This window comes from Neodiprion pinetum, chromosome 1 (genome assembly GCF_021155775.2).
Source record: "Neodiprion pinetum isolate iyNeoPine1 chromosome 1, iyNeoPine1.2, whole genome shotgun sequence".
NCBI classification, from domain to species: domain Eukaryota; kingdom Metazoa; phylum Arthropoda; class Insecta; order Hymenoptera; family Diprionidae; genus Neodiprion; species Neodiprion pinetum.
Genome location: NC_060232.1, coordinates 24,418,261 through 24,445,683, shown reverse-complemented (window position 1 = coordinate 24,445,683; position 27,423 = coordinate 24,418,261). Strand labels below are relative to the sequence as shown.

General features: G+C 34.3%; 5 protein-coding genes across 10 annotated transcripts in view; 3 read left to right on the top strand and 2 right to left on the bottom strand.

The window, feature by feature from the left end:
- LOC124210964 (titin homolog) overlaps window positions 1-2,315 on the bottom strand; it is a 42,903-nt gene extending 40,588 nt beyond the window's left edge. The window contains exon 1 of the mRNA XM_046609482.2: window positions 1,986-2,315. Coding sequence (XP_046465438.1) covers window positions 1,986-2,040 — 55 coding nt within the window. The 5' untranslated portion in view covers window positions 2,041-2,315. The remainder of the gene's footprint in view (window positions 1-1,985) is intronic.
- Window positions 2,316-3,444: 1,129 nt separating this feature from the next.
- On the top strand, window positions 3,445-8,883 carry LOC124210973 (aladin). 3 transcript variants are annotated; one of them, XM_069134427.1, is made up of 8 exons: window positions 3,445-3,528; window positions 3,919-4,090; window positions 4,546-4,952; window positions 5,172-5,289; window positions 5,519-5,818; window positions 5,919-6,088; window positions 6,291-6,621; window positions 6,718-8,883. In XM_069134427.1, the coding sequence occupies exons 3-8, from the start codon at window positions 4,588-4,590 to the stop codon at window positions 6,982-6,984; spliced, it is 1,551 nt and encodes a 516-aa protein (XP_068990528.1). In that variant the 5' UTR covers window positions 3,445-3,528; window positions 3,919-4,090; window positions 4,546-4,587; the 3' UTR covers window positions 6,985-8,883. The 3 variants fall into 3 exon arrangements, with proteins under 3 accessions (XP_068990528.1, XP_046465449.1, XP_046465460.1); XM_046609493.2 differs by lacking the exons at window positions 3,445-3,528; window positions 3,919-4,090 and adding an exon at window positions 4,111-4,315; XM_046609504.2 differs by lacking the exons at window positions 3,445-3,528; window positions 3,919-4,090 and adding an exon at window positions 4,121-4,231.
- Window positions 8,453-17,749, bottom strand: AdipoR (adiponectin receptor). Of its 3 annotated transcripts, none has more exons than XM_046609583.2 (7): window positions 17,491-17,749; window positions 15,393-15,698; window positions 14,970-15,068; window positions 12,751-12,922; window positions 11,156-11,553; window positions 10,238-10,402; window positions 8,453-10,151 (listed from the first exon to the last, which is right to left on the bottom strand). In XM_046609583.2, exons 2-7 carry the CDS (start codon window positions 15,633-15,635, stop codon window positions 10,017-10,019), a joined length of 1,212 nt encoding a protein of 403 aa, XP_046465539.1. In that variant the 5' UTR covers window positions 15,636-15,698; window positions 17,491-17,749; the 3' UTR covers window positions 8,453-10,016. The 3 variants fall into 3 exon arrangements, with proteins under 3 accessions (XP_046465539.1, XP_046465528.1, XP_046465548.1); XM_046609572.2 differs by having other exon boundaries at window positions 17,558-17,749; XM_046609592.1 differs by lacking the exon at window positions 17,491-17,749 and adding an exon at window positions 15,262-15,307 and having other exon boundaries at window positions 15,393-15,534.
- Window positions 17,750-18,140: 391 nt separating this feature from the next.
- LOC124210985 (molybdate-anion transporter-like) lies at window positions 18,141-21,652 on the top strand. Of its 2 annotated transcripts, none has more exons than XM_046609550.1 (2): window positions 18,141-18,386; window positions 19,467-21,652. In XM_046609550.1, the coding sequence occupies exon 2, from the start codon at window positions 19,568-19,570 to the stop codon at window positions 20,858-20,860; it is 1,293 nt and encodes a 430-aa protein (XP_046465506.1). In that variant the 5' UTR covers window positions 18,141-18,386; window positions 19,467-19,567; the 3' UTR covers window positions 20,861-21,652. The 2 variants fall into 2 exon arrangements, with proteins under 2 accessions (XP_046465506.1, XP_046465515.1); XM_046609559.2 differs by lacking the exon at window positions 18,141-18,386 and adding an exon at window positions 18,401-18,947.
- Window positions 21,653-22,444: 792 nt separating this feature from the next.
- Window positions 22,445-27,393, top strand: LOC124224800 (glutathione hydrolase 7). The gene is made up of 10 exons (XM_046637004.2): window positions 22,445-22,532; window positions 22,685-22,705; window positions 23,550-23,719; window positions 23,988-24,139; window positions 24,703-24,782; window positions 25,022-25,294; window positions 25,416-25,691; window positions 25,769-25,835; window positions 25,942-26,169; window positions 26,324-27,393. Exons 1-10 carry the CDS (start codon window positions 22,445-22,447, stop codon window positions 26,559-26,561), a joined length of 1,593 nt encoding a protein of 530 aa, XP_046492960.1. The 3' UTR covers window positions 26,562-27,393.
- Window positions 27,394-27,423: the final 30 nt, after the last annotated feature.

Here is a 27,423-nt window from a genome sequence, read left to right as displayed (position 1 = left end):
TGAAACGAATTTATTTCTGTCGAAAAATGAATATCTCTTTTCCTTTTCCCAAATACAGTATTTTCATTCTGTTGCAAGTAAATATTGCATATCACCGAGCCACGAGGGTCTCGCCATTTGAAATTGGAGGCTAAGGGCAGAGTGTCGAGGTTGAGCTTACAATTAGAAATGTACGACGAACTTGCGATTTTTGGGCTCCTCGCGGTTCTCGACGTCTATAGATACCCACCTTCGATGAGGAGTATGAGATAACAGCCGGAAGGTATGGAAAAAACGAACCGATCGATGCCTCCGACTTACGACTAACAAGTTGCAGGGGTGAAGACTAAAGCTCGACAGTGGTATCAGAAAAACGGAAGGTAAGTCAAGCTTTCGGATTTACCCTTACAATCCTCGATAGACGCGCTTAGAAATTCTGTAGGTGTGCATGCTAAACGTTCGATACAAAGGAGCAGAAACGAAGCGGAAATAAAAAAAAAAAACGTGTATCACAACAAACGGCAGATTCGCACGATTAACCTTTCGCTGTAACGCGCCGCCTGCGCCAAGAAGAATATCTTCTTAGACCAGGTATCACAGAAAAGAGGAACGGGTCGATTTTACTACGCGGCCCAAATAATACGTACAGTTCTCTGCTGATATTTTCCCTACATCCGTAATTTCGATCCACTCTGTTTTTGTCACTTTTTCAAAGCTACACCTAAGTATGCGTAAGTATGTATGTACGTACCGTAATGTTCGTTAATCGGTTCCCGGTATCTCACTATTTTTTTGTAATAAAAACTGAAGCGCGTTTTCTTTCTATTGAAATTTAATGTTTCCTATGGTCAACGTATCGTTTGTTTCTCACGTCACTTGCGTCTCTGGTCATTGGCACATAAAATTGACTTAGAAAAGAAACTCGTTCCAGTTTTGATTCCTAAATAATAGTCAGCCACTGGGAACTCGTTAATGAACATTACTGAAACTATTCGCTCGCTACTATTCAGCTTACACACGCGATCGATCGCGGCCGGCTGTATCAGCTGGAATTCTTCTTTTTCTCGTGCCACAGAGGTTGGAAACCAACTCCGAGGAAACATTTCGTTTTCAATTCGCTTATTACTGCACGGTTTTCACCCGATGTTGAATATTGATCGTTTATTGCATGGTTACTGATTATTACCAGGGAAATATGCAGTGGGTTTTTATACGCGAGACTTTCTTCGAGGGTTAGAAAATTGACGTGATTTTAGACGGTTGCTCGACTTCCGGAAATTTTACATGTATCCGTATTGACGTGGTTTCACGAAAAAAATGCTGCGAAAAACGTTCTTACAAACGTCTGTAAGAAAGGCCGAATTTTGCAAACACATTGACAACGAAATTCAGAAGTAAATGAGAGTTGTACACAGAAAATTGTAATAATTTTCTTTTCGCAGTACGAGGTCTTGGAATTTTTTCAATAAAATACCATATTTTAGCTGAAAATTGAATAATTTTCCGACGCAGATTCTCATTTAGCTGTGAATTTTCCTTGCAAAGTATTCCAAGGATATAATTTTTTCCAAAGAAGTCTTCTGATCATTTTCGGTAACGTGAAACCAGCATAAAAATCGTAAAATAATGGTAGAAAAGGAGCGAGGTTGAATTTTCATAAACCGACAAATATGGATTTCGGATATTTCCACCGGTAGACCAATGACTGGTGCTCTAAATTTTTCTGATAACCTCTGAGATTTACTAATCCGCAGTAAATAACCCATGAACTGAGTCCTAGAATAATTGCCGATTGTCGAAACGGCAATTGATCAATGCTGATATTGGTTACGCGTTGTACTTACGTACGGTTAGAGGTTACGGAGGTTACACTCTGCATTGCGCGAGTGTAGAGGGAGCGTTGGGTAAGCTACTAAATACGTAATAAGCATTGATCATCAGTTAAGAAGCGGCGATTGATGAGGAAAATTGTGCCGGGCGATAAAAGACGAGTGTAAGTAACATACCGCCAATGCTCAGGCTCCTCCACCGAGTTTTCCTCTTAGCACCTTTTTTCCCCATTTCCCCGAGGGTTGGGCAGCAACTCGACTCTTCTCCTCTCGCTAGTGTTTTCCAATCCTTCTCGTCTCACCCGGCAATCTCTTACCATGAGAACAGTTCAGTATTCTTCATGATCCCCCGGCACTGTCCGTCCCATGACTTCCCCCCTGTCCTCAGTACCAAACTTGTCCTTTCCTCTAATTCCTAAATTTGAAAATTCAAGTTCGACGATGGCCAGAGCCAATGACGCAATCAAAAACTACCCGCGCTCTACGGATCGCGGTTCAACACTGCGGCTCTCCCCTCTACCACTGCGTGCCGTATCTTCCCCCACCAACTCCCGTATCCCCCCCCCTCACCCCGTCCCGTTACCGCCGTCCAGGGATTCCCCACTCCAAGTCAAAGACCATCCCCGTCGTGCCAGGAGCGTACGTGCAGATATGACTCGGTCACTGTGCAAAAACGAACACGTGAAATCGCAACTTTTTGATACTACCATTTTCATTTTCTAATCGCTGGGGAGGGGGGAGTTAATTGGTTGACTACATCCAGAGTTTCTGGCTTCGGCTACCATCTTGAATTTGTTGTTTAAGTTGGAAAATATCGATCATGGACGAAAAATTTTTGCGACAATAGTTGTAGAGAATTAAGTTTCCGATAGGTTTAGTTATGACCATTTTTAGTAAAAAGTTGAAAATGGGCGAGTTATTTGATGATAACAAATTCCCTCATAAATTCAAGATGGCGACTGAAGCTAATGCAGAATCTACTCGAAATTCAAGACTTACACCACGATGACCCCCCACCCCGTAACGATTAGAAAAAGAAAATAGTGGTTTCGACGAGTGAACACGCCAGACCTCCGTTTATTCTGCTTTCTATTTTTTTAAGTAATTTACGAGGTCTTACTATACGATCGTAGTTTTAACTATGTGAAAAAATTCCGAGTCCGCGGCATGTTGTAAGACTATACTTTATCAAGCAGAGAAACTTTGGACTCGGTTGAAAGAGGACACGTTTTTGCAATAGCGATTATCGTCTCATTGAGAAAATAATATCAGAAATAAACTGTGACATATGCATATGTATAGGTATATTAGACGAATACTTCAATGCCGTACTATGTATAACCGTACTAGAAATTCAAAAAATATCATGTATACACACGTATAGTATTACATACGAAATAAACATCATGTATATGATTCATTACGATTTTTTTTCCCTAATGTTTCTCGCAGCAATCTCTCATGTTCTACGTACCTTAGTCGGAACATCGGTCATTTGTAAACAGAATTCTTACAGAGGTCATTTGCAATGGCACTGAGTTCTGCAAGACTATAGACATTTCAAACCTTTTCCGAAATAAAATATAACCTCTTGGTAACCTGTGTTGACTTAAACGTGTGAAATCGAAGATACTCTAGCTTCGCTGCTTGTTACTGAATCATAGATCCATTCATTCCGGACCAAATGCCTGTTCCCCAGCAAGCGAAAGCGAATTCGAAGGTACAAAAAAGTACTAGAACCTGGCTCTATTCTAGTTTAATTTTTTGCTCCACAAATGGAAGTCATCGACTTTTAAAAGTACTCCGTTCGAGTCACGTTGATACGTTTTTATTGAACAAAAATTAGGGATGCTGAAGTTGTAATAATTTATAGAAAATTATTAGCGAAAATATTGCAATTTGTATCAATTTATTGGGAGAATTTGTTCGGGTTAACGAATCACGATAGAGAGTGAATACATTGCAGTTAACGTTGAATACATCGGAACAAATGCAATGTATTCAAAATGCAAGTTTTCACGAAGGGATAATTGGAAATCAGTAAATAAATTCATTTAATTTCTGTTAAGTCCGTTTGATACATGTATGACTCGATTGTTCATAATTTTAGCGCGCTAAGAAAAACTTCATCAAAGTGAGGTAATATTCGGTAAAGTATTCTCTGGAAGCATTCAAGAAGAACATCCGCGAGATAAAGTGAAAGTTTATAACTGAAAAGTCATCATCACTGATTCCATCACCAACGGGTACGACACGAGACATCTGGCGGAATCAGGGTTCAAGTAATAATGCACCTGCGTTTCGTGAAACAAGTCAACGAACAAGTGTTCCAATTTGGCGCGAAGATTAATTTCAAAGTATTCAGCAATGGTGATTCGCATAAGTAAAGTGATTTTTTTTACACAACTCATCTGATATTATTGGTAAAAATATGTCATCCTAAATATTTGTCTGTAGTTGTGTTACAATACAGTAAACGTTTTATTTACATACTATCTCAAGCCAAGGTAACTAAACATCTTTTGGTAAATTGTAGGTTATGACAAGCGGTGTTCTAAATTATTTTAACAATAATACATTTTTATCGGATTAATAATTCTTTGCGAGCTATGTGAAACCACTTCTGAAAACGATACCTAAATTCTTGTTGAGAATGATTTACTTCTCGCACTTTGAAATTTTATTTCTCTCTGATAGCCTAATCTAACCTAACCTATGGTATGTATGTTACATTTAGCCAAAATTCACTGCATTTCACGCTCACGTCTAAGTAAGAGCCATGAAGTTATTCCAAACGCCTTCACTTGAGGATTTCAAACCTCCTTTGTTCAATGATGAGGCAACTGTTGGTTTGGTTGACGGTAGCCTGCGGTACGTGGATCGCGAACATTTGAATATATGCATGCAGTCGTATGCTGCTTACCTACTCGATCATCCCAATGCAACTGTCAGCTCTGATATGCTTGCAATACGAGAAGCTGGTAATGGTATTTCGGCCAAAGATATGTTTTTACCGGTTCAGGAAAGTGCTTTGAAAAAAATTGCAAGCGTGTGGCGTGACAAGGGTTTCATCGAGGCAGTTCACGCAACTGCCGAAGAGGATCCGGCACAGGTTACAAAAATCTTACACTGGGTAACTACAAGGTGCATAAATTCAATTATTAGTTTCTTTATTTCCTGGTTAAGTTTTCTGGCTTTCATAATTTTATTCTGAGTATCTTAATGCTAGAGATTGTTGCTCACAGATTACAATGGTCAAATGTCAAAATGAGAATATTCGGATTTTTAGTGTCATTAGTCAATTTTTACTGAAAACTCTACGGTCCATGTTCATGATTTTGAATTTTTTCTTTCCTTTTACAGATTATCTCGCCTGTTTGATTTGGTGGACAAGCTAGCATTCTGGAATGAGGGATTACCGATGCTAACTTATGGTTCCGCAGCTGATATAGCTATCACACGTGACTGGGCTACTGCCATTGTAATCATTGTCTAGTTCACAAGATTTCTGTACTAAAGTAACTTGAACAAACTCAGTTCGATATCTAGAGCCATTGAGCACCGTTAAAAGAAAAGGACAATTTTGATTGCCTCCAAATTTTGCTAAAATTCACGTTTTTTTCGATGTCTTCTTTATTACTTCATTTTATTTAAACTTTTCTACACACTCATGACAATTATTGTGATTAATTAAAATTTGTTTTGTAAAGGTTCGTTGTTTAGCCTGGCATCCACATTGTACACGTCTTGCTTTAGCAACACGAGACGATAGGATTCGTGTGTTCTGCAAGAACGTGCAGGGCGCAGCAGTTCTGAGACACAGCTTTCAAAAATCCGTATCTTGTTTGGCTTGGAGGCCCAATTCTGGCAGAGAGTTGGCCGCTGCTTGTCAGATGGGGATTTTAATCTGGAAAGTAGAATTGGGAGCAGCTAGCAGTTCGCTGAGTCAAGCACTGACTCTCCGACAAAGAGGACATGCCCCAGTCACAAGCGTTGCTTGGAATCCACAGGTAGGAAGCCAGAGGAAAACCTTTACTTTGTTCATTCAGTAATTTTGTGGATAATCTTTGCATCCCAAATTCCTCAAACTCTCCTTATGATCCATTTCAGGGTGACTTACTGGTATCTTGCTCTCCAGCAAATAACAATATGTATATCTGGGATACATCTAGAGAATTGGCAGTCCCTTTAAAATGTGTCAGAGGGGGCGGACTCTGCTTTGCTCGATGGTCTCACTGTGGTTCTAGGCTACTGGCAGCATCCACTCATTCTGTCTTCAGGTAAAGATTCGATGGAAACATGTTTTGTCATGCCAGATGAATATATCTTCATCATTTGGTTTATTATATCAAATTTAGTAAACGACTCGAGAAAAATCTTCTCGTAACAATAACTATGGATAATTTTCTGTGCAAATATTTTGATGCTTTGGAATTTCTCCTTGAATAATAATTATACCTATGACACGCAATTCTTCTACAGAATATGGAACACTGGAGACGGCTCATCTTGGAAATCCGAAAAGTGGATGGTCCCAAACGGTCGGGTTGCTGCAGCTTGCTTCGGGCCAGATCTCACGCTTTTATTTATTTCAACCGAAGTTCCAGAGATAGTATTTTCACTGCCATTACAAGAAAATATTTTTGACTTGAAAAATTCAGGTGTAAATAACGACGTTAAAGCTGCCACGGCTATAATTGATCTGAAAAAAACAATTTTATATTCCAATCAGCATGAACAACAATGTCTTGGAGGTCGAGTGATAGCTATGGAGTGGGATCCTACAGGAAAATATCTTGCCATTATATTTCGGGTTAGTACCCCCCTCCAAACCGATTATGTAATTGCCATAGAAAAATGTTTGGTTGCGGAGTGAGATAACATATTAAAATGTCATTATTTTGCACAGGATAGTCCAATCGTTGTCGTGTTTGCAATGAAACTGCAGGCAGGTTCAATAGCAGCTGACGCAGCTGAAGGGTGCTTGATTAAAGGCTTTCCTGGAGAGGTACCGAATTGTATGAACTTCCAACAGGACTTTGACTCTAATTCTGACTTTGGAGGCGCTTGCCTGACAATCGCGTGGTCAAGTGGAAGGGTTCAACATTTTCCATTAGTCAATTCCAACAGTGTTGTGCATTCCAGCTTTACCACGAATCACTTGTATATAAGTTAAAAATCCAGGTCATTAATTTGTCACTGAGAAAATGAATTGTGATACCATGATATAGATGTAAAACTAGATTGTCACTCAGGCATAACCGTATTTTTATAATTCCAAGTTTGATTTTTTTGAGAATCAATCACTGTCTTGTCCATCCTTATAATAAAATACGTGCAGTATATCTTATGTGAAACCTTGAACTAGTTATGTGCCATTTGAATCAATTTGGTTATCATCATTTTGGTTATTATGAATACATGTGTATACAATATCAATATGAGTTACATTTGTTATTTGTACTTAGATTTCAAAGACATTGAAAACAGAAAATTAATAAATAACATTTTTACATGGGTTGTTGGAATTTTCTCAACGTACAATAATAGTTTGCTACCTTTTATTGAAAATTGTAAAACAAATTTTATCATGCTTTCAGGATCACGCTAAAAAACTGTTTCTGTTGTTTTCAAAATCGTTGACAAACATGTTATATAACGTAAGCGAATTAACGCATTTTGGTTACGAATTTTGAATTCATTATTCAGTGCTCAATTATGGGATATGAGCTACGAGGAATTGTTCGAGATTGGGATTCAGTTGTCTTAATATAACTAGAAATTTTGCTACTTGTATCATACCATATACATGTATTTTGTGATTGTAAGTAGTACTTTTACTATAAAAACAATGGAAACTGAAATTATGCGTTCTTTGGCTAGTTCCAAACTACATGAATTAACGAATTAATTTGCATACGAATATTCGTCATAAACATTAATCCGCATCTAAAACTCAAAACATTGTTTTTCAATTTCATATTTAAAAGGTATCAGTGAGAAATCTGTTCTTAGTATAAAATTTTTATTATACCATTGAATGAAAATACAACAATTTAGTATTCATTTCTCGCTTGCATATATTAACCAAATCTGTATTATGTGATTAGATTTATAGTTATGCATTACATGTTTTAGAAAACAATTTCGTAATCTTGTTACAGTATTGTAATTAATTTTTTATTGGTTGGTGTTCACTTTGTTGGAAAATATATGCAATTTTTAATATACTCTTTTACATTCATTACTCTAACACGATTATCATCGTTCTACATGAATTTGTTTAAAAAATACATTTCGAGTTATATATTCGACTCATTTTACAATACGTATATATATATATATATATAGATACATACCTATATATATATATATGTGTATATTATTACCCCAATGAATTTGGGTTATACAATCGCAAAAAAATTTTAAAAATGATCGATTTAATAGAATTTTATACACTTTTCTACTACAAAAAAACTAAATTACCATCAAGTTTCGAACGATACACTCGTACACTCATGTTCTCGAAGTAAAACAGTACACTAATTAATGAACAATTAACGCATAGACCGAATAGTGGAAACAAATATCTCGCATGTTCATAATTTACGGTAGATAATATTTATTTATTTATCTATAGGGTGTTTCGTTTGTGTAAAAAATTTGCAACATCATTTATTCAGTTATAAATATTAAAAATTCTAAGTATACAAGAAAATAGAGCCCAGAATTTGTTTGCAGAGCTAGCGATATTTGTAATAAGAATTATTCAAGTGGAAGATACATGAAACTTTCTGGAAAACATAAAAAATTTGTTTCAGTATTCTTACATTTCATCGTTTATGAATATGTGGTACTATTGTTGTAGAACTGAGGTGAAAAATGTAATTAGTGACGTAAACATAGTATATGTATTCGATTCTGGGACGTTAGTAATATATATTGTTCTGAGTTTGATTTACACCATTATTAGCAAATTGTTAGTTATGCTTTATCGACCGGTCGCATCCTAATATTCAAGACACGATTGTACTCATAATGTTATCAACGAAAGGGATGAAATCTTTTATACATATTGTCAGTCCAAAAATTTCGTAGAATATAATTCAATAATTAACAATTATCATATTGGTCGTATATTATTATTCATCACCCACAGTTCCCACTTAAAGCATTTAAAAATAGTTCATCAATATTTCAACTTCGATAATAATTTAATATCTCAGCATTATGATCTACATCGCAATAATTAAAATTAAATAATCATAAAAATTCAAATTAAGCAGTTTCTACTTAATAATGACAATGATAACACATATTACTAGAAACATAACATTGGTAGCAGTAGTGACTTAATGAAAACCTAAATTGTACTAAGAATCAACTAAATTGCTATGTTACCAAAGGCGGATAGAATAGTTCCTAGAATAACAATTCCAATTTTTGCTCGATATCTTTTGTAACATTTCGGTTAATTACATGGAATCGATTACTTAAGTAACTAATGGCTTAAATCCCGTGCTCTGGTATTTAAGATTAACCTTTGGGAATAAATCATCGGTAATATTATTCCGTAGTATGTGACAGCCAACGCAATGTGTTTTAAAGATCTGGAAACATCATTTATTAAAGAGCAATAAAAATTTCTCACATCTTCACAAACGGGTACAACGTTTATATCTAAAAAAAACTGTAAAGATGTAGATAACTACGTATTATAAAGAATATTCGGTAGTACTTTTGGATAATTTATTTCACCTTATGAGAAAACGGCTTGCGTAAAAAATCCTTCCGAGAAACATTATTCATCAAAAATTACATCAAAATAACGAAATGGCATCCGTCAAAAAATAAATTTGGGAGTAAAATTTCTTTGAAATTTAAAAAATTAATAAGCAAAAAACGTCGTATACTGTTCAGTTTGTGCAATTTTGTACAATAATATTGATTCAGATATAACGGACTTCCCTTGTCATTGGAAAATGTCAATTGCACTCTTACCAAACACTTGAGGTACCAGATCTAGCGTAAAACAATGTTTGACTTGTTAAATTAGAAACTTTGCACCACACGCTCGTTCACAAGAAAAGAAAATTGGAAAACGATAAGAGGAAGAGAAAAATATTCATTAGGATAGTTTCAAAACACTGCAGATGAATATTCGAGCGTGCATTAAAAGCAAACGATAAAGCTCTAAAGATAAATCAATTAAAACACTATTGCTTGGGATGGATCAGCGCATTCACCAACTGTCATTCGATACATTGCCATTTCTGTTATCCCATGGTAATGAACAAACGCTGCGGCTATAACAAGCACATGGAAGATTTGGTGACTCTGAAACTAAATTTAAAAAATTTGTTATTTGGATTAACATTTCTAGTCCACTAATTGTGTTCATTTGATTCTGACTTAAGACTGAAACTCACCCAAATATCAAATTTTCCTGGGAAAAATCTTTCTGGGACACGCCATGCGTAAAACATGGCTCCCAAGATATAAAGGCACCCCATAAGAATCAACCATCCCAGAGATGCTTGACTTATCGCTTTAAACCAGCCCTCAGCAATAGCGTAATGAACAGCTGGTATCACCTATTGTAGGACAAAGGTAAATATAGAAAAATATTTGGATACATGTTTACAATTTACAAATAAAGATAAGGCACAAGTTCTTGTGGATTTTCACATTTTTGGCTTGATGCCAATTGCGTAACTTTTATCAGAATTCAAATCTAACACACAGGATTTTATGAGACTTCAATTTGAGCCGGAATATTCTGCACTTTTCAAACTGTCTAAACTAAAAATCTCTGCATTGTAATAATTACGATAAAATTTTCAGGTTATTAGCGAAACCTTGTTGAATTGCTGAGAAATAGTATAGCAGGTTATTATATTGTATCGGGTGATTATAATATTTGTTGATATCAATAATTTTGTTATTCAGAGAAATTTAGGTTTAATATCTTAAAACTATTTAAGGCTCTGAAAAAAGACTTGAAACTTTTACACTGGTATTTTAATTTCACTGGTAAGATTGTATGTCAGATTGTTGGAAATCATTTGATTATTCACACGATTTAAAATCCTGTATAAAATGAGCAAATACCACAATTTACTATATTGACAGTGTCATATAAATTATTCTAGTTCACATTTTGTTGAATCAAAACCGAGAACCCTTCAAACAGATTGTTGTTTGTGCGAGAAAAGTAGACCTCACTGATAGTAACTTTGATGTAATAGGCAGGGATCTAACGATAAAATAAACTGGTAAAAACCGAATATGCAATGATAACGTAAGCGGACAAGTAGGCAAATGAACAGCTAGTAGTTAGAACTTACCCCACTGAGGCCAAAGCCCATGAAAACTCCTGCTCGAAGTGGTCTATAACTTGGCTCGCTGAATTTTTCCCAAAGGGAAACAACGATACTAGTAATGCCGAGGACAACAACAACTGATAGGTATATCAATTTTGGTTGATAATCACAGTAGAATCCGTAATATAACCATGGAACAAAACTGCCCATTATCAGCATAGCAATGCCGCAGTAATCCAGTTTTGAAAACAACTTTCCTACACATTCACTGTGGCAGTGGACCGTGTGAAAGGCAAAAGACATTCCCAGACACACTATAGCTCCAGCAAAAAATGCAGCAAACACCAATTTTTCTTCTAATTGTATTTCGACGGGTGGTTGGGTTAAAAAGAAAATTGCTATTCCTATGAATGCTACACATCCTGTAATGTAAAAATACAATTAATCAGTAAGATGAAAATGTACGGGAACAACTATCATATATCCATTATATCAGGTAATATGTACCTTCAATGCACACTTTTTGTTTCATATTTTTGTTCAATGATGTAGGTATTTGTCAACCTTTTTTCACAAGCAGATTTCAGAAATTTGGCTACTGAAGATGCGTGCTTTACCGGGTTGTCTATATATTGCATGATATGAGTTTGGTGAGGAATACATTGTCGCTGTCACTACTCTATTATATTGACAGAGGGATAGAGATCAGTTATAGCGCTGTGTAAAAATAATAGTGATAGAGAACACCCATCAGTTTTCGAACTGCGCACCGATGCTAAATTGATTGTTATTTTCATAATGTTTATGATGTTATCAACACCAATACTTATTTTCTCAATAAAAGATCTTTGAATATTCCTAAAATATGATTCTTTAATAAATAAACACCCGAAACGTTTCTTTACTGTTTCGATATAATTTAAATAAAAAGTTTTCTCAATAACTCTCAAAAATTTTGTGATATAACCCAATTTCGTAAATATTATGTAATTCCAGCAAAGTGAAAGGATTTTCTATGATACGGTTCAATCTCTTAGAGGGAGAAAGTGACAAGAAGGTGTGAAAATACTATCATGTAATATATGGACAACCTTTAGGTAAATAATTTCCATAGATTGTATAACCATGCGGATAAACCATTGGAGCTATATAAATATGGTTTTACCCCTTTAATTGGTACACGTATTTCTATTAATCATCCTTGAGACACGAGATGTTGATACCAAGTATTTTGTTCTTCAAGTAATAAATATTTTGATTGAAGTAAGCCATTTCAAAAAAAAAATTAATTACAAGATAAAAAGAGCACGATACATTGCTCTCTTTTTATATTAGAGTCAATAGCATGACTGACGTATCCACAGAAATTGTAGCAAATCATGAAAAATAAGTACGAATTTCTTGTACAAATTTGAAAATTGATTCATAAACGCGGATTCTCTAAGCGTTTATCTTCATTTCTGATTATTTCTCTTATTTCTCATATTTTGGTGTATAAAATCCCAGCTTTATGAGTACTAGATCCTCTGCTGAATGGTGCACTAAATAATTGTATCAAACGTACACAGGTTGAAGTAATTACTGCCACAAGACTAAAAAAAAAATAAAACACATCTTACCTAGCAAATGGGTCCATATATTGCCAGTTTCAGTATGAATACGGAAGATGCTCTTGAAACAAGCATAGAAGGATGGCAAAGGTGGTCTGTGTCCAGCGTGTAGAAAATCATTATCCTGCAGCCATCTAGGCAAGTTTCGGAAATGGCATTGTTTCCACGATGCTTCCCAAACCTGATGAAAATATATTTCAAGGTTTTAGTTCAACTCGTATTACAGTAGAGCCTCGATTATCCGAACCCGTCGGGACCGGGCCTAGTTCGGATTATCGAAAGTTCGGATAATAGAAATGCGTTGTCGTAGATAGCGGTTTAACATATTCCATATGGGAAAAATATGTACTGAAAATTATCCTACGTTGCTTTCGTCAAACCTATTCTATTTGGTAAAAGAAATAAGTAAAGACGAGACTCAGTACTGAAATTTATCGCAAAGGTCACTAAAAAAAAAGTTTCCGTGAAAACTTTTTATTCGTTCAAAAAGAAATTGATATTACAGACGTACAACAAATTATCTCGGAATCATGTTCATTTTATTTTTTCTTCGACCAATCTAAAATATATATTTTTTCATACGTTTGTAACGCTCTCGGGTAATATTCGTAGTATTCACTTTTTAACGACAAAGTTGCTTGGATAAATTATTATTGGACAGAAGAAAAAAAAAACAAGAATCAGAAGTCTTACATGGAACACGACGATGCCATTCTATTTATCTCTAACAGTGAATTTTTGTAAATTATTCAGCCAAGTTTTATTCCGTGTGAATTAAAAATTTTATCAACGATACGTATCTTTGTATCAATTCTTAATGACTCCTTGCGAAATTAACTTGTCTTCGAGCATAACGAAGCTCGTTTTTTTATTCGTTTGAGAGTACTTCTGTCGAGCGATCGTTGAAAACATTTGACGAGCAGCATTTCGGACGAAAAACAAACGAAAAAAAGGCATTTTTATTGTAAAAAAAAAAAGTTGCGCCATGGTTCGGATAATAGAACGTTCGGATAACGGAGGGTTCGGATAGTGGGAGTTCGGATAATCGAGGTTCTACTGTACTTGCATATTTTGTCTCTGGATAATTTCTCAAACCCACAGGAAACTTTAGAGGAATTTTTGATTTGTGCAAAATTTTTGATAACTGCAAGTATACATTCTGAACTATACAATACTTCACAAGATTTTGAAGAGCGCAAATTTTGGAAAAAGTTCGATTATTATTATTATTTTTTTTTTTATGAAATAAAAATTTTTTTTTGATTATTGATTTCGAAGATTTTTTAAAATTAATACTGGTTGAAATATAATTATTTTTGGAAACTACTTTTAATCATAATAATGCATAAGATGAAAACGACTTAGAAAGTCAACAAAATATTCAGGCCAGTTACCTAAATGAATTCATATTTGGTTGAAACAAACATTTCTTTTCCTACATGTCCCTAAATTGTTATCACCTCGAAAAATGGGAATAGCTCAAAACTGGCTAAATGTAAATATTTTGTTTCACTAAAACGATGGAATCTAATTAAGGCTTTATTTTATGACTTTTAATCAGTGTACAAGTATACCAAAGACTGGAATGTTTCCCGACACTTTCATAAAAACTGTCAATTTGACAGTTAAAAATACACTTGAGTAAGATTTCTTAGAAAAGAATTGAAAAATATAAAGTGCTCTAGGGTCAAAAAAATATGTCAAACTTAAGCGTAAAATTTTGTTGTACTTTATACAGAGATAATATAAAAATCACTGTGTCCAAAACAAGTAATCTCACATGAGAATCCCTGGGTAGAACAATATAAGAATAATCCACCTGCACTATTATATTACTCATTGTCAGTAAAACTACAGAAAAAAGGTACAAAGGCAAAGTAATATAGAGTTAAACTAACTTTACAGAAATTATGTTATTTGTAATCAATAAAAAACGGTGTGCAACTGCACACATTTTACAAAGAAACACAGCTCTTTATTAAAAACAAAAACAATAAATGAATACAGTTCACAATACTAGTAACTGCTTATCAAAAACATGCTTACCATTGAAGTATACAAGTAAAAATGCCTTTCAGTTTACTAATGGTAATATATTTTCGCAAATGGCTATGTAGCATGTTATAATAAATTTCATTCGAGAGAACACTTTTACCGATGAAAAGAAGTGACTGAGGGTATGCAAAGTCTTTAATAAAATCAAGAAATAAGTTTTCGTAAATACTTACTTTACGGACAAATTCCTCGGCCTGTTCAGCTGCATTATGAGCTAAAGCTCCCAGGTCTATTTCATCGCTCAGTACCCCAGCTTTTAGTACCTCTGTCATCTGAAATAATAGGAAGAGTACCATAGTAAATGATGTTCAATTGCTGATTACATAAAATACTTTAGCATACCGATGGATACCTACGGGCTATCTTGTTTTATCTAAATTATTACAATTTATACTAGAGTGCTGAAGTTGCCTTGAAAATTGAAATAAAAAAACAATATGACGATAAATGAGAGTAAAGACCAACCACGTAGTCCTTTCCAGTTAGCGCCTTGCTGAAATATCAACCAGAGCTACAACAGGCAGTGGTATAAAATATTGAAATAAAGAAGTGAAATCGAACTTTAATTGACTTTTCAAATATTGAGGAAGGTATACCTCGCAATCTAATAGATGGTCATCTTCTGGTGTAGAAGGTAGAGGACAGCCAACACCGTCTTCTTCCTCACCAAGGCAACTAGCATCATCGTCATCTAATAGGTCGTTCACTTCGTGCAAGCCCGGTATATCGCTGTTTAAGGAAACTCGATCGCTCCATGGAATACGATGACGGACTATTGACTCGCCTCCTGAAGCTAAGTCGCCTCTGTCCTCCACAATCATATCCTCAAATGTGGACATTTTTATGATGATAATATTCTATTGCTGCGATATTTGGTTGCTGTGGTACGAACTATGGTAGCTCTGAAACAAACGTTTTCAATTATATTTATGTGTTTATCACAGAATCTGAAACAGTTCATTCTGTAAGTTCCTAAAAAAGTATGTGCATCGAAATCATGTGCGTTACACGCCGGAATGGCATAAATTTTATGTGTAATATACGCACAGATGTATACTGCCGAGTAAGGTGATTATTAGTGTTGGTAACTTATTTACGTGGCATAGGCACGCCTGCAATTGTATGCGAAATAGTAGCTGACATGTATGACTTCCTGATAAAAATTCTATTCCAACAATGGTAATTAACTTTATTGCTCAGCTAACATTGATCGCTAACATTGGTGCTATTGTATAACACGCTAATCATATTGTTATAACATAAAACAAAAAAATTATTTCAGGTAGACGTATGCATGACCAGGAAACAACGAAGTCAAAAGAAAAATTTGCCATTCCAGTAGTAAAAAGTTTGATTGTAAACGCAGATCATTCAATCGGGACAAATCGATCGACCAATTAATATGGCATTTGAAATATAAATTTATTATTTCAATTTCACATTAAAATTTCTAATACAAGAATTTATAGCAGCAAAGTACTTGCAAGATATTAACAGTCAAATTGAAATTGGACTTCGAGTGTAGCATTAATCAGATGATACACCGCCTGAGCCAGGTTAAGCCAGATAAGATTAGAAATTGTTGGAATATGAGCATAAATAATCTTGTTGTAAAGGTAGAATAAGGATAGTCATCTGAATAATAAATAAAATATAAATACTCTACTTGAACTTCTGTCATTAAATACAACACCTGAAACCCAATTTCCAATAGAAATATTAACACAAAATAATTCTGTCCAAGTCTCAGGCTTTTGTTGAGGTAAAAATTTTTTAGAAATGCTGCAAATTTAGTCTGGTTAAGATTCTTAATTATATTAAATTGATATTTTATTTAACTTAAATTTCTTGCTGAAAGAAATGAACGACTTTTATTGTTCATTTATGAAATGATTTCAGTAGATTTTTAAGAAATTTGAAACTGTAATAGCGTTGTTGACTATAGAGTTGTGTAACGAATCTTACTAATCCTTATCTTAAATTATTAGCACCAAAGTGAATACATCAAGAGTTTCTACAGACCAGTCTTCTTATGCATAAATGATTAAAATTAAAGTCTTACAGTAAGTGATGTGTCAAAGCTGACTATCAAAAACAGGGATCATTAGATAAAATAATCTTTAATCGTGAAGTTCAATTTACTGTAGGGATCAAATAGGTCAACATTATCATTGGAAAATTTACAATGATAGTATAATGTTATGAGTGGTGGTAATTTTCATAATATAAGTGCTGTAACGAAACTTTTGAAATAAATTGTATGATAACCAAGAAATAAAGTATTGAAACGGTACGTAATGAATCCAATGACGTTCGAAGAGTTTATTCAATGCAAATTTGGGAATGTTGTGGAGAAAAGTTTGGGAAACTTCAAGTTTGGCTAAAGGTCAGCACTTACGTAATAACTCTTTCGTACACAAAACGAGTTTCAAATAAATATCAGTTAGATGTATAGATACGCTGATCGAATAAAGGGGTTTCAAATATTCGCGTGTACCGGAGTTGGAAGTTAATAACGTAACCGCGAATCGTGTAAAATCGATACTATGTAATGATTGTGGAAGATAAATAAAATAGCGTTGTTAACACGCAGCATAAGCACGCGAGAACTTGCACAAAAAGATGTAATTAGATATAAAAGAATAAAGGAAGGAAAAAAATCGGGAATATACCGTCGGGAGAAACAATACTTACGTACATACTCCTAACGATCTATGTAATTGCTGACGATTTCTGGCGGAAGAAAACTCGTTCAACTCACCTTGATTTTTCACATGCGAAATTTTCCCATCTGTCCAAATTAGGTTGCTCACAAATAGCTCTTCTAATTATTCCGAAACGCAATCATCCGATAAGTACGACGTGAAAGTAATAACAAATCGCGCTATTGCACGACACACAATACGGGTCTCTACTGACCACTGCCAGTCGACTGTCGAAATCAGTCGAGAGTGTCGAGACTCGTGCGTCAAACTGTCGGATATTTTTCGTGTCAGCTGCTTGTAGCGCCATCTGACACGGAACAGGTTTTAACTAGCAAGCTAATTATCAAGTTGCACGGTCGGTAAGCTCATGTCAGTAATTGACAAATACACTGCCGTATTTAGCATCAAGAAAGTCGTGAATGACACAACACAACTCTCTAGAAATCAGCAGTCCAAACCGAACAAATGAAAACATCTATTGCCTCCGTGATGTTAAATGCGGCAGAATATTGATAGGTTACCGACAAGCGCTTACCGACCAAGCACCTCCAAAATTAGTTCCAAATATTCATTTCTTGTAACCGATTACATACCTATGTATAAAACACATCTATCATGCATGATCCGCGTGCTGCTCACGTGGCAGCCATATTGGGTTGTGGGTGCCCTCGCGGCTGATTGCTGATCGCGCGACGAATTTTTTGAAACCTCGATACAAAAAATATTATTGCGTCTTTGGTTATGAGGATTAGTTGCTATAATGTTATAACTGAATCTTGGTATTGTACCAAAGAGGCAAACAAGGCGGCAATCCTTCGATTTTTAGCTGGATTATTATGAAACAGTAAACGGTGCATCAAGTCGGGCACTGTCCAAAGACAATTTGTACGCATATTTACGATTTATAATGTCAACAATAAATAGCAACTAAGTTTTCAGTTATTCACAAATTTAATTTTAGTTAAATCGAATGGTCAATAGCTGGAAGAAAATACTTAACCCTCCACATAATATGTCTGGCAGTTAATTTACTCCAAATTGATCCAAGTTTATCCATTTATCCATTGGACGATACATGTGTAACGGACCATTCTGTGTGATATTTTCGGCACTGATTACAAATCTAAGTAACCACTTTTGTTATCGAGCCATATTCTCAAAAAATTTCAATTCGCGTTGTTTTATGAAATATATGAAACAATTTCATAGAGCCTTCATAGTCATTTTTGCACAATGAGACTGGATTTGAATTCAGCATGAAATAAATTACCAAAACGACTGGGTCTGGTCTTCATTGGTATAACTTGAAATAACAAAATAATTATTGTGAACTTAGTTGTACAGGACATCCACTGATCTCCCTACTAACCACAGATAAGTGAGGAAAATTAAGCCGAGTACTTTCTTCATCAGTGGAAACTTGCTTAAAATGATTGAAAATCAAATGTTAGTAACTGTAAATATCTTTTTCTCGATATTTTTGTACATCGAATATTGTTCTCTTCCGGTTTTCATCTTGAAACACTTTAGACAATTTGTCATTATTATAAAGAATGATAGTTTTCAATTTTCTCTATAATAGGGTCTATAGGGACTTAACATTGCATTCAGCTGCAATTTGTTTGAAAACATGATGCGAGAAAAAGCAGTTCATGATTGTTCGTGTCATGCTGCTAAAAAATAATTAATTTGTATCAGAAGATGAAAGATCTTTCAGTCCTATTTGAACTGTGAAAAATTACTATTCATATCTCACTGATCACTGTATTTCTCCATTTTGGAAATGCACAAAACTGTTTTCATCAAGATTGATCGATCACTTTGACATATAGAATTAAGGTGATATTCTATATAAACATAAAGACCCACTCCTGATACTTAACGTATCCTTAAATTACAGTTTTCTAATCTTTTGCCTTACAACTATCTCATTTTTCCTTCACCTTGTTATTTCTTTACTTGCAGGTCAATGTTGGGTGCCATCTCCAGTAATCATAAAGTGCCTATCCATGTCACAAGCTAACTGATGTCTAACACTAAGCAAGATTTTTTTTTCTTGAACAAAAATGGACATGGAATTATCGGACAAATTGATATATTCAAGGTTGTGCAGAAAATATCTGCTGGTATTTTTATTAGCAACATTTGCCGACTGGCTTCAAGGCCCCTACATATATAGATTATACACCCATTACGGATACAGCAGTGCCGATGTATTGCTGCTGTACGTTGTGGGTTTTGCAAGTAGTACAGCATTTGGCATTGTTGTTGGTTATTTAGCTGATAAATTTGGAAGAAAGAAACTATGCGTCATTTACAGTATTTTGTACTCTTTGGCTTGCCTCTTGAAGATTTACAATAGCTTCAGTGTTTTATTTGTTGGCCGAATACTCGGCGGTATATCTACGTCCATATTATTTTCTACCTTTGAATCATGGTACATTGGGCAACATTTGATCAAATATGATTTGGAAAAGGATTGGATTAATTTAACATTAACCAAATCTACATTTTACAACGGACTTCTTGCGATTCTTGCTGGATTTGTATCTTCCATATTTGTTGACAAGTTAGATATGGGTCCTCTAGCTCCGTTTTTATTAGCAGTCCCAATCCTCGTAGCTGCAGGTTATTCCTGTGCCATTCTTTGGGATGAAAATCCTGTTCTTAGTCATAGTTTTAAGGAAGAAAAGTACGAGAGTAGTTTGACGCTAATCATAAATAAGCATAATAGAATTTTATTGTACTTAGGTATAGTTCAATCATTGTATGAATCAGTGATGTATGTATTCGTATTTTTATGGACTCCAGTCTTGGAACCAATTCACCCAAGTCAGGGCGTTATATTTAGCTTTTTTATGATGTGTATAATGCTTGGTAGCTACTTTTACACAGTTTTGCATTCACGTTTTCGCTTATCTTGCGAACGTCTCTTGAACATTTCTATACTTGTTAGTTTCTTTAGTATTTCTATGTGCACGTACGGTTCTTACATTCAAACGGACAAGTCTAGCGAAGTACTTGGAACTTACCTATGTTTGTTCTCATTTCTATGCTACGAAGTTGCGATAGGAATATACTATCCTGCTATCGGGTACTTGAGGGGAATTGTAATTCCAGAAACTCACCGTGCTAGTATTATTAACTGGTTTAGAGTTCCTATGAATTTAATGACTTGTGCAATTTTACTGTACGTTAGGTTTAAGTTACCTTACAATTATCAAGTATTCTTATTCAGTGCAGCCAGTTTGAGTGTTGCATGCTACTCGTCGTCAAGATTTGTTAACTTATATAATACAGATCTCAAATATTCTCAGGCAAAAATAACTACTGCACACCCTAATATACTTCTTCTTTAAATTTTCATTTATTGATCATAATTCCTTGTCAGATTTCAACTACAGATTTCACGGTTACCAAGTGACAACAAAAAATCAAACTCACTCCAACTTGGCGTGGATTCATAAAGCCTGATCTATCAGTCGAATTCTTTTATTTTGAAAAAAAATTTTCCTAGTTTGAAGAAATTTTGGAGAGTACCAGAAGCGCTGTAAAATTCTCCGACACTTACAGTTTTTTTCCCCAGTTATTACCAAATTCCGTTATGACTGAACACCCTATTCATTTATATTCAGGTCCAACAAATTAGTTTTGTATGATCCACGATATTGTAGTTGGTATTCAGTTAGTCTGCAATAGAATTATTCAGCTCTAGTTGAACTGTTAAATATTCTACAGTTGCATGACATGCTCACATGAATAGAATAGCTAAAAAGCCATTTGAATAAAGCCTAGAAATGGGAAATTTGTACATAAACAATGTCATTACCTCCTCAATTTCTTTGTTTATCATGTACTTGAAGTTCCGAAGGTTCATTTTAATGAATATATATGTATGGACTTATACCACAATCATTTGACAAAACGTTTTCACCACATATAACGATTTTTTCCAAAATTATTACCCAATTGGTAAATTGTTCTTTAAATTTGTGGCAGAGTTTTTTAAATGATCGTTTGGAACTTCGAGTGTATCGTGCATTAGGAACTACGAAGCATGAGCCATAAAACGCATATGCCTCTATAAAATATTCAAATATGTATTTAAACAATTGATACATAAAGTACAAATAAAGAAACTGAGATTCAAATAGTTTGAATAAATCCATATTTATGTGCATATTGTAGGTATTATATTGTTCATTGTAACACTTTTTGCCAAAAGAACATACCTATATGAGGATGAAAAGAAATGGTGTGAAAGTAAGAACCTGCAGTTTTATTCACAATTAGGGTTGACAAGTAGTTTGACTTGATTATTCTGGCATATTCACGAACAACCATTGATGTAAAATAATTGAAGATTTTTACTCTCCAAACATTACTGCCGAAAAAAACAAACTCAGTATTTTGTTCAATAAAATTCTGTTTTTGATTTTTTAATTCACTTCGTAAGTGTCAAACTTGAATAGTATTAAACAGTGAAGTAGAAACATATGCTATGTAAGCAAATAAAGAAAATACCATTGATTCTGACGTCGATATTTTTTGCATTTTATGGCAACATGAATTATACTGATTCAACTTCTCTACGCGTAAAAGAAACGTTTTCGTTGATTAGATTTTTAAAGATTTTGAGCGCTGCGTTTGTTTTTATCAAAAGTTACATTTTTCACAAGCTGCTTTTTTTGGTTGGACGTTTTGGTTTATAAATTCTGGGGAGCTCATCAATTCCCAGTAGTTGGAGACTTGACATGAGTGGAAAATTTGATTTCCACATCTTCATTATATAAATTTAGTGGGTCATTGAGCAGTCATCGGGTTGTACTATTCGTTGAATTGTGGTTGTAATTTCTGGTTCTGAATTGTTACTTTTCATCGGCGGTACCACACAGTTATTTAAAATCGGTAATCGAAAATCATTGATGTTAAACCTAGAAAGTATGGAGTTAAGGCCTTTTAGCAAACTGCAACATGATCGTATAATCTTTGTCATCATCTTCATATTCAATGAAACGTTGGTGCCGAACTGTTAGAAGTTCATCTCACTGATTCATATAGTTAGTTTACAAGACTGTTCATTTCCATTTTCATAACTGTTTGATGAGTAAACTCCATTAATTAAATTTAAAGCAACATTTTCAATACTTGCATACTACATGTAAATTAATCGGTATTGACAGCAAATGCTAATGGTCACAATGGTAATTTTTTGCTTTTTACCTTTACCCGAGCAAACTCACCCTTATATTGCGTTTATTAGGTAAACAAATGAACGAGAATGATTCAAATTTCGACAGTTCATTACTCCGTTGACTTAAGAATTGAACTTTCATAGTAGAACTATTAAGGAAGTTAGTCATGTATTGAAAATCATCAACAATGTTCCGTTTTTTGACAATTTTTTTTGCACTTCTGGGTGGATAAAGTTCATGGGTGAAAGACTGTACGTATGTATGTATGTACTACTGTATACGGCGCAAAAATTTAGGCCAATTATACACAAGCGTATTCCGTGTCATTCAAGTTCACTGAACTTAACCAACAAATATTTGGTTGCTACCTGACTCCGAACGGTCGATCGGAAGCGTAAACATTGAAGGGCTTACATTGGATTTCTCATAATATATGTTATAAACGCTGGTTCATTTATCTTATGATTTTGACGAATTTCACAATCAATTAATTATCTATTTTGATAATGAATTATAACGATAGGCGTAAGTGATAAAAAAAAAATAACAAGCAAACCGAACATCATAGAATGGCAACTATTTGTGAAGATTATACGTTTAGTTGAAATATTGCAGGGAATAAATTTTCAAGGTAGTTGTAACGTTGTAATTATAACAACTAGGCAAAACTATTAGCAACGCAGCGTGAGTGAGACACATCGTCAAAGTTTCAGTAGTTTCATGTGTAGATGTGTATCGAACTAACTGTATCTCATTTTTATTTCATATTGATTCGTGCAAGCCATAATAAATTCGGTTCTCTCCAATTCTCGCGCAAAAATGATAATCTTAATTGTTCATGTATTATTTGCAGAGGGATTAACAGAGGATGCACCACTTACTCATGGGCGTAATAAAAGATTCAGACTACAATGTTACGAGGATGGGGGGCTCAAAGTTACGATCGTCACTTTTACCGTGCTAAGTATTGCAATCACTGTAGCTCTTGGGCTCGAAGTAATTTACAATGAAAATGTATCAGGGGTAAGTGATAATCCAAGTTTTTTGAATTACTCGGAAAACCGTAGCCGAAAATTCAGAAATCAATCAGAATCTCAGTCATTGTAGATAGAATAGAAAAAATGAAGGATGTTCACAATGGTAAAAAGATTACACAGTTGTTTGTGAAAATGCAGAGCTTATCAGCTACACTTCGAAATTGGAAATAGTTTTTTTTTTTTTTAAATCCTTACCAAGAATTATTGAAGAGAGAAATTTAAAAAACACTTACTTAATTTCTCTACTTAAATAGGATAAGAGACATGGAGCTGTTGCAACTGATTCAAAAAATTGTTCGGAAATTGGAACCACCATACTAAGGAAAGGTGGAAATGCGGTAGATGCAGCAGTAGCTGCAACAATTTGTATGGCAGTGGTCAGTCCCCATAAAACAGGTCTTGGTGGGTAAGTTAGATGAGTCTTCAACATATTTGTAATAATTTCATAATATAATTTGTATCATAAGTTCAACATTACTGACCTTTATGCATGAATTTTTAGCTTTCACATAATTGAGACTTTGTAACAATATCCTTGTTGTGATTTTACTATTGCATCTAGTCAAAAATAGTCCAATATATCTAGTGATTTTGTTCTTTTTTCAAGCGTATGAATATTGCCAAAGTCTTAGATAATATAGATTCATTGTAGGTAGATTTTCACTGTGGTAGATTTTTGGGTTGTTATGTCCTATTGTCATGACTTTTATATTGTCAAAGTTCTGTCAATTTTCAAAATATTAAAATAAAGAAACACGTCTACAACAGAATATTATAACTATCTATAAAAATATGTAATAAAAAATTTTCCTATAAAACTGATAATTGTGTGAAATGACATAACAATTTATTTTTTTTTATTCAAAAAAGACTATTATTACTACTTGTTTTAATAATTACTTTGGGATTTGTGATAGTATTAAACCTCTTTTCAATCGACATCTAATAGTTTCAAATCTTTATTCTTAGCGGTGGTTACGCAATGATCTATAGTCACAAGGACCGAGTGAAACCGGTGGTTATTGATTTTGCAAGAAACACGAGAGACGGTACGTAATCCTGCAGTATTAGAGACATCTACAATTTATAAGCCATAATCAAATTGAACGATGTGATGTTATTTTATTTCGAAAGCGCTGTATGTCAATTACAAAACACGCAGATGTCGAGATGTTTGATGTATTTAGATAAAAAGCTACATTTCTAAAAGAATAACCTGCACCATCTATTTAATTTAAGTCCCACGTTGTGAAATTTAAAAAAAAGCATCTGCTTACGTTCCAAACAGGTGTATTTGGCAGCACAAACGTTCGATTACCAGCAGTTTTGAAAGGGTTGGGGCTCACTCATTCACTGCATGGTAAACTTCCTTGGGACCAATTAGTATTACCGTCGTCCAAACTGGCTCGAGAGGGATTTATAGTGAGTAACGAATTTGCTGACGAAGTGGAGAAAAATCCGAGGATTATAGAAATTTATGGTCGGCTTGACCCTGGCCAGCATCTGAAGTTGACACTGTTAGCAGATACTTTGGATATCATAGCTAAACGTGGTTTTAATGGTATAATTTCAGAAATAAGTACTACGAAAATGAAATGTAACGATTTGTTGGCATCACATGTACTAATCAAAGATATATTAATTCTGACTCATTTTTATTTTTTCTTCTTCCATATGTAAAGAATTGTACAACGGAAGTTTGTCCCAGAAATTTCGCTCTCAATCAGTGGATTTTTCACAGCAAATGGCAAATTACAAACCGGAAATAAAAGTAGCTGATGTGATAAATTTTTATAATCATTTGGTGTATTATCCGCCAAATGCAAACTCACTCAAACATGCACTCCAAATGATCGATGCGCTTCACATACCTAATGAGAATGCATCGACTATAGAGTCACAATGTCTTGTTGCTGACGTGTTGGTAAACAATATATATTCAAACGCTGGATCAGAGGGTGCGTAATAATTAATTTCACCTAAGATGCATTACGACTTGAACACATTTATATGTAATAGGATCTGATTTCCATAGGAATGGAGGAACGATTTAGCAATGTCGTCGTAATGGATGAAGTGGATTCCTACGTCATTATAATTACGTAAGAATTTATATAGCACAATGTATTGAAAATATTTGAAAAGTAGGTAGTGTACGAACAGACGGACTAGCACGATTCTCTTCTACAATTTTCATCCTTATTCCAGTGGTCTAAGCGCAACGTTTGGATTAGGCAAAACATCAGATGCTGGTTTTCTCAAGGACAGCGCGGCGAATAGTTTGGAAAAACTTACACCAGTTCTATTTTGCGATGCAGTATCGATATGTGGATTACGCGGGATCACTGCCACTGATGATGTGCCGCTCACTGCAGAACTTTTGTACAACCTTATGGTGCGCAAACTGAACGTTTCTAATGCTGTAGAACATCCAAGGTAAATCTCTAACACACCTGTATTGTCTGTTTCATTTTCCATTTGCTGTGTATTTTTGTGCAGATTGTTCTCTGAATTTTAATATTCTCTGAACTAAACAATTTTGAAACGAATTTCGTGATTCTTATAACAAAGTTGGCTTTTCTACTTCAAGGTATTACATATTGCCAGATGGAATTGCTGTAGAAAGCGATTACTCGCATGTGGCAGATCCCACATTATGCAATTCTCTTAAGTTAAACACCTCCAGACAAAATGCCGATGAGATACTAAAAAGTTGCAATACCATAGTCAAGGTCAAAGACACTATGAATAGTCATTCCGATAGCCGAGGGGGTGGTCATGCTTCGAGGTTTCAACCGTCAAGAAGTTGCATTAATTGCGCAGTCTAAAATTACAAGGAGTCACAAGTAACAAAAAGAATATATGGAGACAAGAAATTATTTATAAAATTATTTATTTAAGATTTTGTATGATAATAATGAATAATAGATAGTTAACAAATTTAATATCAACAGATGCGTTATTGAATTTACTGACATAACACTATTCGCAATGTGCGTGAAGTTCAAAAATATGTATTTTCGTAATGCTGTAAAGATTGATTATGAAGAAGAAACTTGTTAAATAATAGTTAGTACTAACTCAGTAATACTTTTATACCGTAGAAAGCACACAATTTATTGTTTAGATATAGAATATTATATATTTATATATTATATAGGTTATTATAGAATATTAGACACAGAAAATTTCGTTAAATCATCAAATTTTTGATACTATATATTTAATCATGTCACAATAACTAGCAAAAATAAATATGTTTTATTGATAATATTTTTAGTGTAAATGCGCGTCTTCTTTGATGTTCATTCAATTATAAAAACTTTTACAATAAATAAAATTCTATACAAACAAAAGATTCCCCAATACATATAGCTGGATCAGCATTTATAGTCAGGTTATAGGTATGTTTAAAAGAATCAGCTATTGACGTGACTTGATTGATAAATAGCTTTCCGTGAAATTGTGTTGAACATCAGACTGGCTATAAAAACCGGTTTTAAAACGTATATTTTCTAAGAGTATAGCATAAAATTAAACAGCAAAATTGCAGAAACTTCGTAGCTGACTGACCATTTTTCCAGCGAAGAAGAAATATGTTTTCATTCTACTTAGTTATAATGTATTTGATTAAAACTTAGTTTTGAGAAGTAAAAACAATTTGAAAAAACGCGTTTCAACTAGCTTGCG